Source organism: Macaca thibetana, chromosome 1 (assembly GCF_024542745.1).
Source record: "Macaca thibetana thibetana isolate TM-01 chromosome 1, ASM2454274v1, whole genome shotgun sequence".
NCBI classification, from domain to species: domain Eukaryota; kingdom Metazoa; phylum Chordata; class Mammalia; order Primates; family Cercopithecidae; genus Macaca; species Macaca thibetana.
Genome location: NC_065578.1, coordinates 213,176,834 through 213,197,264, shown reverse-complemented (window position 1 = coordinate 213,197,264; position 20,431 = coordinate 213,176,834). Strand labels below are relative to the sequence as shown.

General features: G+C 37.7%; 1 protein-coding gene and 1 long non-coding RNA gene across 4 annotated transcripts in view; one reads left to right on the top strand and one right to left on the bottom strand.

Annotated features, from left to right (window-relative positions):
• Nucleotides 1-20,431, bottom strand: part of WDR64 (WD repeat domain 64) — a 157,610-nt gene that overhangs the window by 38,133 nt on the left and 99,046 nt on the right. For all 3 annotated transcript variants that reach the window (XM_050771065.1, XM_050771076.1, XM_050771087.1), the window contains 2 exons: nt 19,296-19,471; nt 11,548-11,724 (listed from right to left, as the gene is read on the bottom strand). In XM_050771065.1, coding sequence (XP_050627022.1) covers nt 11,548-11,724; nt 19,296-19,471 — 353 coding nt within the window. The remainder of the gene's footprint in view (nt 1-11,547; nt 11,725-19,295; nt 19,472-20,431) is intronic.
• The window catches only part of LOC126943011 (uncharacterized), a 189,330-nt gene that overhangs the window by 86,528 nt on the left and 82,371 nt on the right, over nt 1-20,431 (top strand). The window lies entirely within an intron of this gene.

Genomic DNA, 20,431 nt, shown 5'->3' with positions numbered 1-20,431 from the left:
TCTGTCATCCAAACAGTATCAAAGATGAGCTGCCCACAACACAAACCTGATTGTGTCATTTCTCATTTAAAGCCCTTCAAAGGCCTTCCATTTGTTACAGGATACTCAAGCTCCTTATTCTTGTAAGCATGGTCTGGTCCCTACCTATTTGTCTTCATTTTTTACTACTCCCAGTATTACTGTAACCACACTGAGATACTTGTAGTTATTCTTCACAAACCATGCAATATGTTACCTCCATTATTTTGTTCACATTACCTCTTCTACTTGAGATTCACTGTCTTTTCACTACCCTCTAGAAACTGCCTATCTGAGCCAAGCTAACTCCTGAGAGTTCTTTAGCTATAATTCGGCAATTATCCTCTTCAAAAACCTCCCCCTCTCCCCAGCACTCCAGGATCTCTGCTGTACTTCTATAGTGCAGGTACTATACCTCATTAATCTTGACATCCCCAGTGCTAAGAACAGTGCGTGATACGTGGCAGGTATTCAATAAAAAGTGCTTCCTAAATAAAAGAGTTTTAGGGAGAGAATTTCCATGCACAATCAAATTTTTTTCCTAAGTGACTTTTGCAAACTTTTCTTTGAGACCGAGTCTCACTCTGTTGCCCAGGCGGGAGTGCAGTGGCACGATCTCAGCTCACTACATCCTCCACCTTCCGGGTTCAAGTGATTCTCGTGCCTCAGCCTCCCCAGTAGCTAGGATCACAGGCATGCACCACCACACCCGGCTAACTTTTGTATTTTTAGTAGAGATGGGGCTTCACCATGCTGGCCAGGCTGGTCTCGAACTCCTGACCTCAAGTTATCTGCCCGCCTCGGCCTCCCAAAGTGCTGGGATTACAGGTGTGAGCCACCGTGCCTGGCTGACTTTTGCAAACTTTCAATCTATAATTTTAAAGTCTGTTGCAAAAAAGAAGTGCTATAATGATAATTATGATAAGTACAAAAAATAAACGTTTCAAAATTGGAGATAATTTACATTTACATTAAAAGCCCAAAAGGCACTTTATTGTGCTTCAATAGTTTATTTTATAATTTATCATAATAGTTTTCCTTTTCTTTTCTTTTTTTTCTGAGCAATCATTTTTTGGTACCTATGCAATTATTTGCTAACTGCCTGGTTCTGACTCACTCTAGAGGCATCTTCTTTCTGTTTGTATTGGCTATAAGTAAGATTTCATATATCAGATACATATAATTGAACCTAGTGCTTCCAATGATATGTGGAGTTGAAAAGGGAAGTAGGCTAGACTTTATGAGGACATGCATTTTGTTCTGTCTTTTGTGCACATTACATGGTAACGTTATTATGACATAGTCACTGTATATATTGATTTCAAAGGACTTTTAGCTAAGAAAAAACCTACTTATCATTTAAACTAGCAATGAATGACATTCAAATTGCAGTTCCAAACTGACATTTGTTTCAGTATGAGGAAAACTAATACAGTTTCTCTCCATTCTGTGATAAAATAATTGTTTCCAAATTCCATAAAACCATCTATATTATTCTATTTTTTTTTGCAAGGAAGCTTTATGGTTAATAATAATAAAAAGGAAATAAATTATATTATGGTTGTTTTGCTAAGGTCAGGGAGAAAAAAACTGAAGACTTTTCTCAGTTGCTCTGGCTGTAACTTGCAGTTTTCCTCCATTCTTTAGTGTCTGACCACTTATCTCTCTGAAAGCTGAAAAGTGCAAATGGTTTGATTAGAATACTCTAATATTAGAGTAAATCAATAAAGTTAATCAAGATCCTCATTAAAAAAACAATTAGTTTAAATTTCTATAGGAACACAAAGGTGTAGTTTTCTTTTTCTCCATTCTTCAGCCTCAAACATATGCCCGCAACACTTCATCCCTCAGACATGCACACGTGCGCCTGCCTTGTTGAGGAGGTGTAAGCATATCACAAAAATAGCTTTCTAAAGAGATGGTAAATTAAGTTATTGAATTCAACATATACAGCTACTTTACTCAGAAAAAAAAAAAAAAAAAGATTCCTTTCAAAGTATTACTGCTCATTGAAAATGCATCCGGGAGCTCTGATGGAGATGTACGGCGTGAATGTCGTTTTCATGCTGGTGAATACAATATTCCTTCTGCAGCCCATGGATCAAGGGGAAATTCTGACTTTCAAGACTTATTATTTAAGAAATACATGTTGTAAGGCTATAGCTGCCATAGATAGTGATTCCTATGATGAATCTGGTTGCTCAAATTGAAAACTTTCCAGAAAGAATTCACCATTCTAGATGCCATTAAGAACATTTGTGATTCGTGGGAGGAGGTCAAAATAGCAACATGAACAGGAATTTGGAAGAAAAGGATTCTAACCCTCAAAGATACTTGGAAGGGTTCAAGACTTCAGTGGAGGAAGTAACTGAAGATGTGGTAGAAATAGGAAGAGAACTAGAATTAGGAGTGAGGCCTAACTTGCTGCAATCTCGTGATAAAACTTGAATGGATGAGGAGTTGCTTCTCATGGATGAGCAAAGAAAGTTGTTTCTTGAGATAGAATCTGCTCCTGATGAAGATACTGTGAACACTGCTGAAATGACAACGAAGGACTTAGATGACTGGGCAGGGGCAGGGTTTAAGAGAATTGACACCAATTTTGAAAGAAATTTTATTGTAGGTAAAATGCTATCAAACAGCATCACATGCTACTGATAAATTTTTCCTGAAAGGAAAAGGCAATCCATGCGGCAACTTCATTGCTGTCTTATTTTTAAAAATTGCCACAGCCACCCCAGCCTTCAGCAACCACCTCCCTGATAAGCCTGGATCTATCAACATCGAGTCAAGACCCTCCGCCAGCAAAAAGATTAGGACTTGCTGAAGGTTTAGATGATTATTAGCAATTTTTAGCAATAAAGTATTTTAAATTAAAGTATATACATTTTTTAGGCATAATGCTATTGCATACATAATAGACTACAGTATAATATAAATACAACTTTTTTTTTTTTTGATACGGAGTCTCGCTCTATCGCCCAGGCTGGAGTGCAGTGGCGCGATCTAGGCTCACTGCAAGCTCCGCCTCCCAGGTTCCCGCCATTCTCCTGCCTCAGCCTCCCGAGTAGCTGAGACTACAGGTGCCTGCCACCACGCCCGGTTAATTTTTTGTATGTTTAGTAGAGACGGAGTTTCACCGGGTTAGCCAGGATGGTCTCAATCTCCTGACCTTGTGATCCTCCCGCCTCGGCCTCCCAAAGTGCTGGGATTACAGGCGTGAGCCACTGCTCCCGGCCAACTTTTTTTTTTTTTTTTTTTTTTGAGACAGAGACTCACTCTGTCACCCAGGCTAGAGTGCAGTGGCGTGACCTTGGCTCACTGCAACCTCTATCTCCCAGGTTCAAGTCATTCTCCTGCCTCAGCCTCCTGAGTAGCTGGGATTACAGGCACATGTCACCACGCCCAGCTAATTTTTGTATTTTTAGTAGAGATGGGGTTTCACCATATTGGCCAGGCTGGTCTGGAACTCCTGATCTCAAGTGATCCCGCCCGCCTCAGCCTCCCAAAGTGCTAGGATTACAGGCATGAGCCACCACACCCGGCCTAAATATAACTTTTATGTGTGCACTGGGAAACCCACAATTTCTTGCTTTGCGATATTTGCTTTATTGTCATGGTCTGGAACTGAACCGTCAAAATTTCCCAGTCGTACCTGTTGTTATTAACATTTCTTGGTCACAAACACTTCAAGAATCTTAAAAAAAAAAAAAAGAAAGAAAAAAAGAAAAAAAAGCTACAGTTGAATACTACTGAGGCATAAAAGTGAGTTAGCTACTGATTCATGCAGCAACATAGACAAATCTCAAAAGCATTATGCTAAATGAACAAAACCTTAACTGTATACTATATTACTCCACTATGTGACATTCTAGAATAGGAAAAAAACAAATGTTTGGTGAAAAACATTAGAACAGTGTTTGCCTTTGGGTAAAGAGCAGATATTGAATAGGCAGAGACATGAAGGAACTTTCTGGGGTGATGGTGAAGTTCTTTATCTTGCTAGGGGTTCTGGTTGTTTATGTTTCTCTTCAAACTCATTGAATAGCGGCTTCAATTTTGTGCATTTTATTTTATGTACATTTTACTAAAAGCAAAACCATAAACAGTGAACTCTAGTTAATGATGCATACACTGAAGTGTTTAGGGGTGATATGTATCAATGCCTTCGGCTTACTTTGAAATATATTTTTAAAATAAGATGGATATAAGGGTGAGTAGAAGATGAACCGATGAATAAATATATGATAAAGCAAAGACCGCAAAATGTTAATAGTAAAATTTAAGTGGATGAATATATGGATGTCTGCTCTAAATTTTTCAACTTTTCTAATGTCTAGAAATTTTCATAATAAAATGTTGAGAAAGAAAAAGCTGTGAACCTTGCACTCTTCAGAAAAAAAGTTTTGCATACAATTTCGGAGGCTTTTTAGACCCCCAAAGTCTACCCATGGACAGAGAGCCAGTGGATTGCAGGTTAAAAACTGTGGGTGTATAACTTTTGAAGTTCTATCACTAAGAACTTATCAGGGGCAAGTACTTTAATATTCCTTTATTATGAGAAATTAAGGCTGGCTATTTTAAGACTAATTACAATTTTGGAATTCAGAGAATATCCTGAAAAAAAAAATCTGATGATATACTTTCCTTATTTAGGTTTTAAAATAACCATTAAAAAAAAAAATTACAACAAAACAGGTGCCTTTACAGTTGACCAAGTGATGCTGCTAGAGCAAGAAGGGAAGCTTCAAAAAAAATTAAAAAATAGAAAAAAAGCCTATAAAAATAGAAAGCTCGAATTTTATTAACTGACCCTGAAAAATCTAGTTAAAATCTTATGATGTAAAAATGATCAAATTAGTAATTGGCTAGAAACAGTGACTGACCATTTTGTGATGTTTTTGGTATCACAAACTTGTCCTTAAAATCTCAGAGAATTTAAAAGAGCTGCCTATTTTTAGAGAGACGAGTTATTTTTAGATAGATAGATGTGTTTTTTAAAATTATTATTTTTATTATTTTTATTTTTTTTTTGAGACGGAGTCTTACTCTGTCGCCAGGCTAGAGTGCAGTGGTGTGATCTCAGCTCACTGCAACCTCCTCCTCCTGGGTTCGAGCGATTCTCCTGCCTCAGCCTCCTGAGTAGCTGGGACTATAGGCACGTGCCACCATGCCCAGCTAATTTTTGTTTTTTTGGTAGATAAGGGGTTTCATCATATTGGCCAGGATGGTCTCGATCTCTTGACCTAATGATCCACCCACCTCAGCCTCCCAAGTGCTGTGATTACAGGCGTGAGCCACTGCACCAGCCTATTTTTAGATAGACGAATGGATTACCTGAACAAAGCCTGAAGAAGACTTATGATTCTATCCAAGAAGTAGTTCCTGATAACGAGAAACCTCATCTACACCCAGCTTCCCAGAACTTAGCATTGCCATGGCAAAGAAGGCCACACACAAAATGAAAACACTAATAAGAAACTGGAAAAAATATGTGGAACTTACATCACAAAGGACAAATATCCATAATATATCTTCTTAATTATTTATATATACATATATGTATATATTCCTAATGTATCTCGTATACAAAAAGCTTTTAAAACATTAGAAGGAAAAGAACAACAACCTAGATAGAAAAATTAACAAAAGATACGAACAAATAGTCCATATGTGTATTAAAAAGATGCTCCCCTCACTCATGATAAGATAAATGCAAATTAAAGTATACCAAATTATATTTTAACAGGAAGGCTAAGTTTGGGGCTGTATTAAAAGGTCACAGAATGGTTGTTCATTCTTTTCTGGCCAATTATTATTTCACTATTTTTACATCATGTAATTTTAACTAGATTTTTCAATGTCAGCTAATAAAATTCCAGCTTTCTCTTTTCATAGGTTTTTATCTTTTTAAAAACACTTCTCATTTTGCTCTCACTTGTTCAAGTAAAAAGGCACTTGTTTTGATTTCTCATCTAGATTAGAAAAAGTTCCAAAGTTTGACTATAATATACACTGTTGGTAAGACTGTGGGGAAATAGGCAGTCTCACATATTAGGGGCAATGCAGAGCTCTGTAACTTCTGTGGAGGGGAGTTTGGTAATGTCTAGGAAGATTATATTAGCATTTACTTTTTGACCCAGTAACCCAATCCCTCTTCTTGAATCTATCCCAAAGACACACTGTCAACAATGGAAACCAACTCTCTCTATATATATATTTCATAAAGTATATATGTATTTCATAAAGTATTTTATAAAATATATATATACACACTTTAATTTGCATTTATCTTATAATGAGTGGAGCACCTTGCTAGTACATGTATGGACTATTTCTTCATATCTTTCGTCAATTTTCTATCTAGGTTGTTCTTTTCCTTCTAATGTTTTAAAAGTTTGTTGTATATTAGATATATTAGAAATATGTATCTATGTACACATAGATATGTATATATAGATATACATACATACAATATGTATATATAGATAATTAGGAAGATATATTATAGATATTAGTCCTTTGTGATATAAGTTCCACATATTTTTTCCAGTTTCTTATTAGTGTGTTCATTTTGTGTGTGGCCTTTTTTGCCATGGCAATGCTAAGTTCTGGGAATCTGGGTGTAGATGAGGTTTCTGGTTATCAGGAACTACTTCTTGGAAATAATCACAAGTCTTTTTCATATATATATATATGTTGCAGCACTACTTTTAATTGGAAAAGATTCAAAACAACCCAAATGCTTACCTACAGGGGATTAGTTGAATAAACAATGGTACATCCATTCACATGAAATACTTAACCACATTGTCTCAGCCCAAAATCTCCTTAAGCTGATAAGCAACTTCAGCAAAGTCTCAGGATACAAAATCAATGTGCAAAAATCACAAGCATTCTTATACACCAATAACAGACAAACAGAGAGCCAAATCATGAATGAACTCTCATTCACAATTGCTTCAAAGAGAATAAAATACCTAGGAATACAACTTACAAGGGATGTGAAGGACCTCTTCAAGGAGAACTACAAACCACTGCTCAATGCAATAAAAGGGGACACAAACAAATGGAAGAACATTCCATGCTCATGGATAGGAAGAATCAATATCGTGAAAATGGCCATACTGCCCAAGGTAATTTATAGATTCAATACCATTCCCATTAAGCTACCAATGACTTTCTTCACAGAATTGGAAAAAACTACTTTAAAGTTCATATGGAACCAAAAAGAGCCCATATTGCCAAGACAATCCTAAGTCAAAAGAACAAAGCTGGAGGCATCACACTACCTGACTTCAAACTATACTAAAAGGCTACAGTAACCAAAACAGCATGGTACTGGTACCAAAATAGAGATATAGACCGGTGGAAAAGAACGGAGCCCTCAGAAATAATACCACACATCTACAACCATCTGATCTTTGACAAACCTGACAAAAACAAGAAATGGGGAAAGGATTCCCTATTTAATAAATGGTGCTGGGAAAACTGGCTAGCCATAAGTAGAAAGCTGAAACTGGATCCCTTCCTTACTCCTTATATAAAAATTAATTCAAGATGGATTAGAGACTTAAATGTTAGACCTAAAAACCATAAAAACCCTAGAAGAAAACCTAGGCAATACCATTCAGGATATAGGCATGGGCAAGGACTTCATATCTAAAGCACCAAAAGCAATGGCAACAGAAGCCAAAATTGACAAATGGGATCTAATTAAACTAAAGAGCTTCTGCACAGCAGAAGAAACTACCATCAGAGTGAACAGGCAACCTACAGAATGGGAGAAAATTTTTGCAATCTACTCATCTGACAAAGGGCTAATATCCAGAACCTACAAAGAGCTCAAACAAATTTACAAGAAAAAAACAACCCCATCAAAAAGTGGGCAAAGGATATGAACAGACACTTCTCAAAAGATGACATTTATGCAGCCAACAGACACATGAAAAAATGCTCATCATCACTAGCCAGCAGAGAAATGCAAATCAAAACCACAATGAGATACCAAGTCACACCAGTTAGAATGGTGACCATTAAAAAGTCAGGAAACAACAGGTGCTGGAGAGGATGTGGAGAAATAGAAACACTTTTACACTGTTGGTGGGACTGTAAACTAGTTCAACCGTTGTGGAAAACACTGTGGTGATTCCTCAAGGATCTAGAACCAGAAATACCATTTGACCCAGCCATCCCATTACTGGGTATATACCCAAAGGATTATAAATCATGCTGATATAAAGACACATGCACACGTATGTTTATTGAGGCACTATTCACAATAGCAAAGACTTGGAATCAACCCAAATGTCCATCAATGACAGACTGAATTAAGAAAATGTGGCACATATACACCATGGAATACTATGCAGCCACAAAAAAGGATGAGTTAGTGTCCTTTGTAGGGACATGGATGCAGCTGGAAACCATCATTCTCAGCAAACTATTGCAAGAACAGAAAACCAAACACCTTATGTTCTCACTCACAGGTGGGAATTGAACAATGAGATCACCTGGACACAGGAAGGGGAACATCACACACCAGGGCCTATTGTGGGGTGGGGGGAGTGGGGAGGGATAGCATTAGGAGATATACCTAATGTAAATGACGAGTTAATGGGTGCAGCACACCAACATGACACAAGTATACATATGTAACAAACCTGCACGTTGTGCACAGGTACCCTAGAATATAAAGTATAATAAAGAAAAGAAAAGAAAAATGAATATGTGTATACCCATGTTCGTGGCAGCATTGCTATTAATAGCAAAAAAGTGAAAGCAACCCAATTATCCATTGATGGATGAATGGGTAAACAACATGTGTTCTATACATACAATGGAATAATGTTCAGCCTTTAAAAGGAAGGATGCTGTGACATACGCTACACATAGACGAGCCTTGAGGACATCATGCTAAGTGAAACGAACCAATCACAAAGGACGAATACCATATGTTTCTGCTTATATGATATACCCAGTGTAAGTTAATTCATAGAGATGGAAATTAGAATGCTGGTTGTTAGGAGCTGGAGGGAAGGGGAAATAGGGGGTTATTGTTTAATAAACAGAGATTCAGTTTTGCGAGATGAAAGCGTCTGGAGATGGCTGGGTGATGAAGGTTGCACAACAATGTGAATGTATTTAATGTCGCTAACGGTACACCTAAAAATAGTCTAAGTGGTAAATATTACTTTACGTGTATTTTACCACAATTTAAAATAAAAGGAAGATAAAGATCTCTATGTACGGCTTATAATGGTCTCAAATAGATTATTAAATAAAGCAGGGAATACAGGGATGTAAATTGTATTCTATCATTTGCTTAAGAAGGTGGAGAGGGAACCAAGTATTTGATTATATTTTTTAAAAACAGCATGGAAACATAAACCAAAAACTTAAAAAGTTAACTATAGGTTAAGGAGAGAACAAGGTGGAAAAGACATGAATACAATAGACTTTGTTTTGTAGCTCAGAATAGAACTTGTTTTGTAATTTAATCTTAGAAGTATGGAAATGTTTTACATAACAATAAAACAAAACTGAATTTTAAAAATGCAATACATTTGAAAAATGAAGCAAACTTAACCATATATAGAGTTGGTGGTACAAGGAATTATTTTAAGTAATTTTAAAGCACAGTAATCTGACAGTACATTCCACATGCTATATACCCTAAGGACAAAAAGAACTGCAAAAAAAGCAAGATTCTGAGCTGTGTCAGGTATCATGTTCCTAGAAATTTTATTGTTTTCTGAAACTAGAATATAATGTAATGTACAATGATAACATATAAAATGACATAAAGAACCTGTATATTATGTAGAAGAATACATTATATAAATAATAGCATAAAGCAAATAAGTAATGATGCTTGTATCATTAGAAATCAAAATTTTCTGAGAGAAAGGTATAAATTAAAATAAAATTAGTAAAAGCCACATAACCTTACATTTGAATTGGGAATATCAGTGCAAAATAGTAGTGCATTTTCTCTTAATGTGTTTTCTTAGCTGTCTATTGAAAAAGTCTAAAAAGAAGAACCAACCTAGTGGCAGTGGGCAGCTCTAGAACCCAGGTTGTGGTTTTTTAAGATACTGTTTCTCACTGAAAAGAAGTAGAATATATTGGAGAAATAGTGGATTTTAGATCTGGAAAGAAATGTACAAGATGAGCCTGGATCATCTTGTCATACCTAGAAGCTATCCAGAGCTTCTGAGGTCACATCAGAGGAACTCAGGAGCCTGAAGAGGCTCCAACCAGTTTCAGATGGGACAGTTTGAGCATCAATAATAATAACAAATTAAATGGACTGAAACACATCAAGAACATTTAAATTTGTGAGTCAATAATGATATTAAATAAACAAAATTCACGGACCACCTTTGGAAGATGCTAGGAAAACTATTCTCCACTTTAAAACTGATAAATATAAGGAGCAAATCGTGAATTAGTTTGCTTTTCTATATAAACTGTACCTCAGTGTAACCAAGTATTTGATAAAGGAGAGGTTTTCTTTAAAGACACGTTCCAGTAGTAAATGAAGCAGAAAGGCAGCATGAAAACTTTGAATGAAAATAATAGACCTAGGTAATAATCATCAATGACTGCTGAGATAAAAAAAAAAAAAAAAAAAAAAAAAAAAGACAACTGGTCATTGTGAGAATCTTGATGGAATACAGGACAGCACCTATGAAGGAGTATTGCTAACAAAAAAAAAAAAAAAATCCATGTTGTAGTCAATTAAGCCACCAGATTAACTACCAGATTGCAGGAAGTACAGCGGAACTTCTTAAATAACACCACGAGGGTGCAATCAGCAAAATCTAGAAAGTGGAAAACTATGGCGTCAACTGTCCAGCTTCTTCAGGACATAAATTGCAAGGAGAGAGAAAAAAAAGATATTTAACAGATTTTTCCAACCAAATTCAACAAATAGACCTTGTTTGGATCTTGGTTGTTGAAACCAATTATAAGAAAGAAATTATAAGGATATCTGGAAAATTTGAACACTGAATGAATATGTGATGAGATTAACAACTTCTTACAAATTATTTTTAATATATTTTAGAAAATAATGGTATTATTTTTGAAATAGTCATTATTGTTTAGACATATATACTGAAATATAAAGGGATGAAATGACATAATGTTTGAGATTTGCTTCAAAATCCATTGGTGGTGGGCCAGACACGGTGTCTTATGCCTATAATCCCAGCGTTTTGGGGGGCTGAGGCAGGAGAGTCATTTGAGCCCAGGTGTTGGGGTCTGCAGTGAACTATGATCACACCACTGCACTTTAGCATGGGCAACAGAGCAGGACCCGGTCTCAAAAAAAAAAAATCCATTGGTGGTGGTCATGGTGAAGAGCTGGGAATAAAGAATAAGTTTGGTCATACACAGAAAATTTTTGAAGCTGAGCGATAACGCATAGAAGCTCTTTGTATTATTTTCTATACCTTTATATATGTTTGTAAATTTCCATAACAAAAAGCAAAAGTTAAAAAGAAACTAAGAGAGGAAACTTACATTGGAAAGTTGAGAAGCATTCCTCTCAACTATTAACTCGACATCTGGGAAAGGAATAGCCATGTTCCTATCTCTAGTAGACACTCTCAGATGCACAGCATGTTTCCCATCTTGTAGGAAAGGCACAACATCGGGCAGCTCCCAGATCACCATGAGGTAAATATCATCTTCCTTGCCCTTTAATAGAAATCCAGTGAGTACATGAAAAGTTCAATTAATTATTTTATTTTGAACTGTTTTAAAGAGATAGAGAAAATAGAACCTACACTGATGTATCCACCATCTAGCTTTACCAAATCTTCAGCCCCATCTCTTCCTTGCTTATTAATATAATTCCTCTTTCTTCCCTCCCTAGAGTAACCAGTAATGTGAATATGATGTTAGTCATGAAAGTTTTAATATTTCTATGTTGGAATGCTGTCCAACTATATGGATTCTTCTTCAACTTTCTTATTTCACTCAATAGGATGCTTTTGAGATTTATACAAGTTATTTCATGGAACTCCAGTTTATTTATTTTAAACTGCTTTATCATATTATATAAACATACTACAATATATTTATCCATTCCCCCATTGACGGATGTTCAGAGTGCCAATTTGGTACTGCTTTTCTTTACAGACAGGCGGCACAGTTTCTACAGCATATATCTGGGGTAAAATTACCTAACTATAAGATATGCACATCTTCAACTTTACTAGCTATCACCTAACAACTTCTCTAGGTAGTGTTTAGCTATGTTCACTCTCACCAGGAGTAGATGAGAGTTCCCCTTTCTTCATATTCTTGCTAACACTTGGTATTATTTGATTTTCTTAATGTTTTGCCTGATGAGTATGAAATGGAACATTTTAAAACTAATTTTTAATACCCTTTCAAATAGGAAGACAGGAAGTCAAATTGTCTCTATTTGTAGATGACACGATTGTATATTTAGAAAACCCCATGGTCTCAGCCCAAAATCTCCTTAAGCTGATAAGCACCTTCAGCAAAGTCTCAGGATACAAAATAAATGTTAAAAAATCACAAGCATTCCTATACACCAACAACAGACAAACAGAGAACCAAATCATGAGTGAAGTCCTATTCACAATTACTACAAAGAGAATAAAATACCTAGGAATATAACTTACAAGGGATATGAAAGACCTCTTCACGGAGAACTACAAACCACTGCTCAAGGAAATAAGAGAGGACACAAACAAATGGAAAAACATTACATGCTCATGGATAGGAAGATCAATATTGTGAAAATGGCCATACTACCCAAAGTAATTTATAGATTCAATGCTATCCCCATCAAGCTACCATTGACTTTCTTCACAGAATTAGAAACAACCACTTTAGATTTCATATGGAACCAAAAAGAGTCCATACAGTCATGACAATCCTAAGCAAAAAGAACAAAGCTGGAGGCATCACACTCCCTGACTTTGAACTACACTACAAGGCTACAGTAACCAAAACAGCATGGTACTGGTACCAAAACAGACATGTAGACAAATCGATTAGAGCAGAGGCCTCAGAAATAATGCCACACATTTACAACCATCTGAACTTTGACAAACCTGACAAAAACAAGCAATGGGGAAGTGATTCACTATTTAATAAATTGTGTTGGGAAAACTGGTTAGCCATATATGCAGAAAACTGAAACTGGACCCCTTCCTTACACCTTATACAAAATTAAGTCAAGATGGATTAAAGACTTAAATGTAAGACCTAAAACCATAAAAACCCTAGAAGAAAACCTAGGCAATACCATTCAGGAAATAGGCATGGGCAAAGACTTCATGACTAAAATACCAAAAGCAATGGCAACAAAAGCCAAAATTGACAAATAAGAGCTAATTAAACTAAAGAGCTTCTGTACAGCAGAAGAAACTATCAACAGAGTGAACAGGCAACCCACAGAATGGGACAAAATTTTTGCAGTCTATCTATCTGTCGAAGGGGTAATATGCAGAATCTACAAGGAACTTAAATTTACAAGAAAAAAACAACCCCATTAAAAAGTGGGCAAAGGATATGAACAGACACTTCTCAAAAGAAGACATTTATGCGGCCAACAAACATATGAAAAAAAGCTCATCATCACAGGTCATTAGAGAAATTCAAATCAAAACCACAATGAGATACCATCTCATGTCAGTTAGAGTGGCGATCATTAAAAAGTCAGGAAACAACAGATTCTGGAGAGGATTTGGAGAAATAGGAATGCTTTTACACTGTTGGTGGGAGTGTAAACTAGTTCAACCATTGTAGAAGACAGTGTGGCAATTCCTCAAGGATCTAGAACCAGAAATACCATTTGACCCAGCCATCCCATTACTGGGTATATACCCAAAGGATTATAAATCATTCTACCATAAAGACACATGCACACGTATGTTTATTGCAGCACTATTCACAATAGCAAAGACTTGGAACCAACCCAAATGCCCATCAATGATAGACTGGATAAAGAAACTGTGGCACATACACACTATGGAATACTATGCAGCCATAAAAAAGGATGAGTTCATGTCCTTTGCAGGGAAATGGATGAAGCTGGAAACCATTATTCTCAGCAAACAACACAGGAACAGAAAACCAAATACCACATGTTCTCACTCATAAGTGGGAGCTGAAAAATGAGAACACATGGACACAGGGAGGGGAACATCACACACCAGGGCCTTTCAGAGGGTGAGGAATAGGGGAGGGATGGCTTTAGGAGAAATACCTAATGTAGGTGACGGGTTGATGGGTGCAGCAAACCACCATGGCACGTGTATACCTATGTAACAAACCTGCACGGGCCAGGTGTGGTGGCTCACACCTGTAATCCCAGCACTTTGGGAGGCTAAGACGGGTGGATCACAAGGTCAAGAGATCGACACTGTCGTGGCCAACATGGTGAAACCCCGTCTCTACTAAAAATACAAAAATTAGCTGGGCTACCAAGCATGCACTTGTAGTCCCAGCTACTCGGGAGGCTGAGGTTGCAAGAGGAGAATCGCTTGAACCCGGGAAGCAGAGGTTGCAATGAGTCATGATCATGCCACTGCACTCCAGCCTGGTGACAGAGTGAGACTCCATCTCGAGAAAAAAAAAAAGAAAAAAACCTGCACGTTCTGCACATATATCCCAGACCTTTTATAAAGTGTATAAAATGAGATACTAAAAATGAAAACTACCACTATTAAAATTTTTTTTAACTATTTTTTAAACATATTAGTTATATTAACCATTAATAATATTTCCCTGACTGTTGTGAGTTGAACATTTTTTCATGTGTCTGCGAGCCATCTGGATTTCCTTACCTGTCCTTTGTTCATTTTTCTATTGGGCTATTTGTGGGGTTTTTTTTTCCTGCAGTTTGCGGGGTTCTTTACATATTCTGGTTTCTAACTCTTCTTCAGTTAGCTGGAGTGCAATGGCCTTTTCACTGTTTGTGACTTGTCTTTTCACTGTTTGTGACTTGTCTTTTCACTTTGTTTTTTAAGACCAGCTTTTATTTTTAATTTGAACATAATCATGATACCTTTGCCATATCCCATCTGTGGATGTGGTATATCTCTCCATTTATTCAGATTCTTTTCACATCCTTTAAGATGTATTTCCACAAAACTTTTGCATAGTTCTTGCTATGTTTATTTTAGGTACCTTATACTTTTGTTTGCTATTGTGATGTGATCATTTATTCCACCTGTACTATGTTTATGTTTTCTTTCGTGAGTGTGTGTGACAGTGTCTTGCTCTGTCGCCCAGTCTACAGTGTAGTGGTGCTATTTTGGCTCACTGCAATCTCTGCCTCCCAGGCTCAGGTGATCCTCCCACCTCAGCCTCCCAAGTAGGTGGGACTACAGGCACACACCACTACATCCAGCTCATTTTTGTATTTTTTATAGAGATGGGGTTTTGCTATATTGGCCAGGATAGTCTTGAACTCCTGGCCTCAAGCAATCTGCCTGCCTTGGCCTTACAAACTGCTGAGATTACAGGCGTGAGCCACTGTGCTGGGCCATATTTGTATTTTATAACTGGTTATTATTGATGAGAGGCCATTAATTTTTAATGTTTGAATTGTTATATGGGAATAAAAGTCAAAATTTTAAGGTCAATTATTTTGCTTGCAGAACAGGACTCTTTCTATGTTGACGAGCAGTTATGGAAAAGTGGAGAGAATATTGGCCTAGGAGTGAAGACAGCTGGTTTCTAGTCTTAGTTCTTGTAGGACCTCGGGCAAGGTACATACCTTCTTTGGCCCTATTTTTCTTTGGCCCTAATTTTCTTATTTGCAAAATGAGGACTTTAGCTAGTTGATGGATAAAAGTCCTTCCATTTTTTAAACTTTGACTTTAGGTGTTGCCCTAAGGCCTCTGTTATTTCATATCCATGTTAATTTAAAAGTATGGGCCAATAGTACTCCTGTGTACTGGTGGAGTCTTTGTTTAGAGTTTGTGCCATTGTGGGACAGAAGGAATGAATCTCAGCAGTATCTCAGGAGTGACCAGATATTTACACTGAGTAATCGCTTAGTTAGATTTATGTGCCTACCTGGTGGTATGAGTTAGTGACAGTGGTTTAGTTTTTTTGTGACTTTTTGAGGCAGAGTCTTGCTCTGTCGCCCAGACTGGAGTACAGTGGTGCAATCATGGCTCACTGCAGCCTTGACTTCCCAGGATCGAGCAATCCTCCCACCTCAGCTCCCCAAGTAGCTGAGACTACAGGTGTGTGACACCATGCCTGGCTAATTTTTATATTTTTTTGGTAGAGATGGCGTCTCACTATGTTGCCCAGGCTGGTCTCAAACTCCTAGCCTCAAGCGATCCTCCTGCCTTGGCCTCCCAAAGTGCTGAGATCACAGGCATGAGCCACCACACCCGGCCCGACAGTCATTTTTAACAGGCTTAACGGGTTTCAATAGAATCGGGTTTCAATAGAATCTCCTATGACAGTGGCTCTCAGACTTTCTGAATTCACAGAGCAGTAGAATTTACAAAATACCTTTTGAAGATTGACCTAGAGTCACTCACATTCAATTTTACCAAGTGAGGACGTGAGGGAGAAGGAGATGGGAAACTCTACTAACATTATTTTATGAAAAGAAAGGCTATAGTAATACAAAACAGTAGGAAAGATACAATCTTAAAATTTAAAGGAAGTAAAAGTAGCTTTGTCAAAAGTTACCCTTTTTTTCTACATTTCATCTCTACTTGGTGAAATCTTTTATCTTATATTGGAATTGGCTGGTAAGTCTTTAGGAATCAGTTATCTAGGAAAACAGCAGTTCATATAATGCTAAGAGCACTATTATGTTAATTGCTTCATAAAGAAAAATCATTTACTTTAAAGGACACACAAATATAACCATGTGAGTAGATCTAAAGTACTGTGGATAAAAGGAGGGTAAGTAAGTGGGTCTTTAGAATTTGAATGATTTTGAGATCAATTAATCATCTTCCTGGAAACCCCCACAGTGCTTTGTTTATTATGTTAGAACAGTAATCTCTCACCAACCTATGGTTTTGTCAACAATGACTTGGGGGCAAATTTCTCTCAAATTTGCCAAAGGTTTCATATAGGCAGAATGCAGTTCTATCCCCTTAAAACTGAGATGATGAGAAGAATCATTGTTTTCTTCTCTTGTTGTCTATGAAGTTGTATTAATAGACCAGTCAATTTACAGTCTGCCCTCTTGTTACACGGCTTAGGAAATCATGCCCAGAATATTCAGCACGGCCATGATTTGTGCCCAGAGCGGGCAGTTGCACAAGCATTTTTCTGAGACTTGAGAAAATAAAACCAAGAACAGAAGTGTAAGAGAGATATTGTATTTAAGCCATTAAGGACTGTTTGAACACTTTTAAAAGTACATGAGACTTTGGAGACCCTTCTCAGCTCATACAGCTCATAATGCATCAGCAATGTTTCCTGAATAACTGAATGTGATTACTGAAGCAGATTTTGGCTTTTTAGTTTGCTGGGGGGCGGGGGGGGGTTGTTTGCTTTTTTGTTTGTTTGTTTTTGTTTTTGTTTTTAAGGCAGCTGGGAGTCTAGGAAGATAGAGGTTTGGTTTATCTTTCCTCCATTCCACTCTCAGCTCCAACTTCCACCTGTCCACCTTCCAGTTTCTGGTGCAAACAGAGAAGCGGGGTTTGGAATTTAGGGAAAGAAATTTATTATAAAGCTTGTTCTGTTTTTAGCTGGAAAAAAAAAATGTCCTGGCTACCCGATTAGTCTGACAACCATCCCACCACACAAGTTTCTGAGGCACTTTGTGAAAACACTCACAACACTTGTAATAGGGGGATCAGTGCAACTCCTATTAAATTATGAATTTCATGGTGAAAGGGAATATCCTTCTGGAACATGGTAAATATTTGGTAAATGGTCATTGAAAAAAATGAATGAATGAAAGTATTCTAGAAAATAAGTATGTAAATCAAATTATTTTATTTCTAATAGGCAGATTTAGTAGATAATAATAATTAATAATAATAAGCAAATAAGTATACTTTCAACATTATATTATAAAGCTGCCCGCTCCAACACTGGTAAAAGTTCTCCAAATACCGCTCATAAATTTACTGTTGTCTACCTTGGAAGAGGTTCTTTATTTATTTATTTTTATTCTTTCTATCCTTAATGAGCACCTGCTCTGGGCATGGCCAAGAATACAAATATAAATAAGAGAGGTTTTCAGTTCTTACCAAGATCCATCTGCAGGTTCTAAATGCAGAACCAGAATAATCAAAGTAAAAAATGCTACAGTAGAACTAAAAACAATTTTGGTGAGTGAATAGTTCCATGCTACTTGTTGCAGCCCTCAAAAAAGGAGCATTTGTGACAACAGACATTGTCTGGTAGGAAGGGCATCTTGATGAACAGTGGCACTTTATAAAGCAAAAATCAACATTTCGTTTTGTTTTAGAGTGCATTACTAAGAAATGCCTTTCTACAGTGCCATTTTGGATTGCTCAGACGAGAGAAGAGTATATTACATCAGGGAAGTTTTTTACTCCTTTTTTCCAGTTCTTAGGTCATCAGTCATCTTAAGCTGGTGCTTCATGATTGCTATGCTATTCAAGACTTTTCTTTTTCTGGTCTTAGCTTTCAGAAGGGGAATAATAAAGGCAGTGAGGTGAGTCCTTGAGTTCGAGGTGACGGGGTGAGATCCGCTCGATAGCCAGGATAGATGATCTAGTCTTCATTATAAATTTGAAGAGGGCATTAGCATTCCGAGGTGGTAATAGAGTCATAGGAAAAATAAATTAGCCTACCTCAATCCTCCCCAAACAGCCCTGGGCAGATTGCATCATTAACCTTAAAATAAACAAAGCGATTTTGGTGACAAGCTGGAAAAGTGACTTGAGCATCCCTGAATGCATTATGGGTGATAAGGGACAGAGCCTGCCGGAAAGCAATTCTGCAGTGAATTATCCCCATATGAGGGTGTAAAGCATGTCCGAGGTGGCAGCTGAGTATAAATTTAACCTTCTTGACACCCGCCTTAGGAGACCCTGACTAACCCTTCAGCAGAAGCTTGATGGGCAACATGCGGTGACTGGGCAGGGATTCTTTTTTGCTCTTTGCTTGAACCTGGGCCAAGTTAATGAGGAGCATCACGAGAAGGTTGAGGATAAACACTATCTTCAGCTGGCTACCAAGAGAGGCGTTACATGGGTGGGGATTATCCACGGACTCATTTGATTTTCCCGAAAAGGGCACCTGCAGTGCGAATATGAAATGGGATTATAAACCTGGATCATTTTGATAGTCCCGTTGCGCTCCAAGGCCAGGACCAGGTGCTGGTGTTTTTCTTGGGCTTTGAGGAAAACGAGGCGTTGTAGGCAGTGCTCCTCCTCCTTCCAGTCTTTCCCCTCCAGCAACACTTTCATCTCCTGCCCACTGCCAAAGTCCCAGATTCTGACTGTTCCTGAGCATACAGAGAAAAAGATTACGTGGGTAAAAGTGACTTAGAGAAAGCTTGGCTTTTTGCTCAGAGAAAATTCATCCGATTGAAAGCTTTCTGCCAACAATTTATCCTATATTTATTCCCTACTCAGATGGGTGAGTCTTCCCAGGCTTGCTGTGCATGAAATTTATTCCTATATGCCTTGATTTCTCACAGGCTAAAAAAATAAAAATAAACAGGACCAGGCAACGCCTTGAAATCTACCCTCAGGCTCTCCTACTAAGCTTTTGCTCTTAAGTGAGTCTCTTCTGTTTTTATTCTCCCAACGCTTTTCAGTGTGCTAAACACGCCGTCCCGAACACGGGAATGTTCGCTACCATGCCACAATTATTATTCACAGCGAAAGATCATTCCAGTAATCTATCACGTTTCTTAATGTGCTGACATGTTTTAGGACGTTAGCTCTTATTAGATAATAAAAAGTTGGAGGGAATCCCAGTCGGTAAGAATCTGCCAAGCTTGGAGATTGGTTTTGTCGGTTACATGGGAGGAAAGTGAAAGAAAAGTATGGAGTGTTTTTCTTTTTTCCTTTTTTTTTTTTTTTTTTTTTTGAGACGGAGTCTCACTCTGTCACCCAGGCTGGAGTGCAGTGGTGCAGGGTCTGGGCTCACTGCAAGCTCTGCCTCCCGGGTTCATGCCATTCTGCTGCCTCAGCCTCCCGAGTAGCTGGGACTACAGGCGCCCGCCACCACGCCCGGCTAATGTTTTTGTATTTTTTTTTGAGAGGGAGTCTCGCTCTGTTGCCCAGGCTGGGATGCAGTGGCCGGATCTCAGCTCACTGCAAGCTCCGCCTCCTGGGTTTACGCCATTCTCCTGCCTCAGCCTCCCGAGTAGCTGGGACTACAGGCGTCCGCCACCTCGCCCGGCTAGTTATTTTTTGTATTTTTTAGTTGAGATGGGGTTTCACCTTGTTAGCCAGGA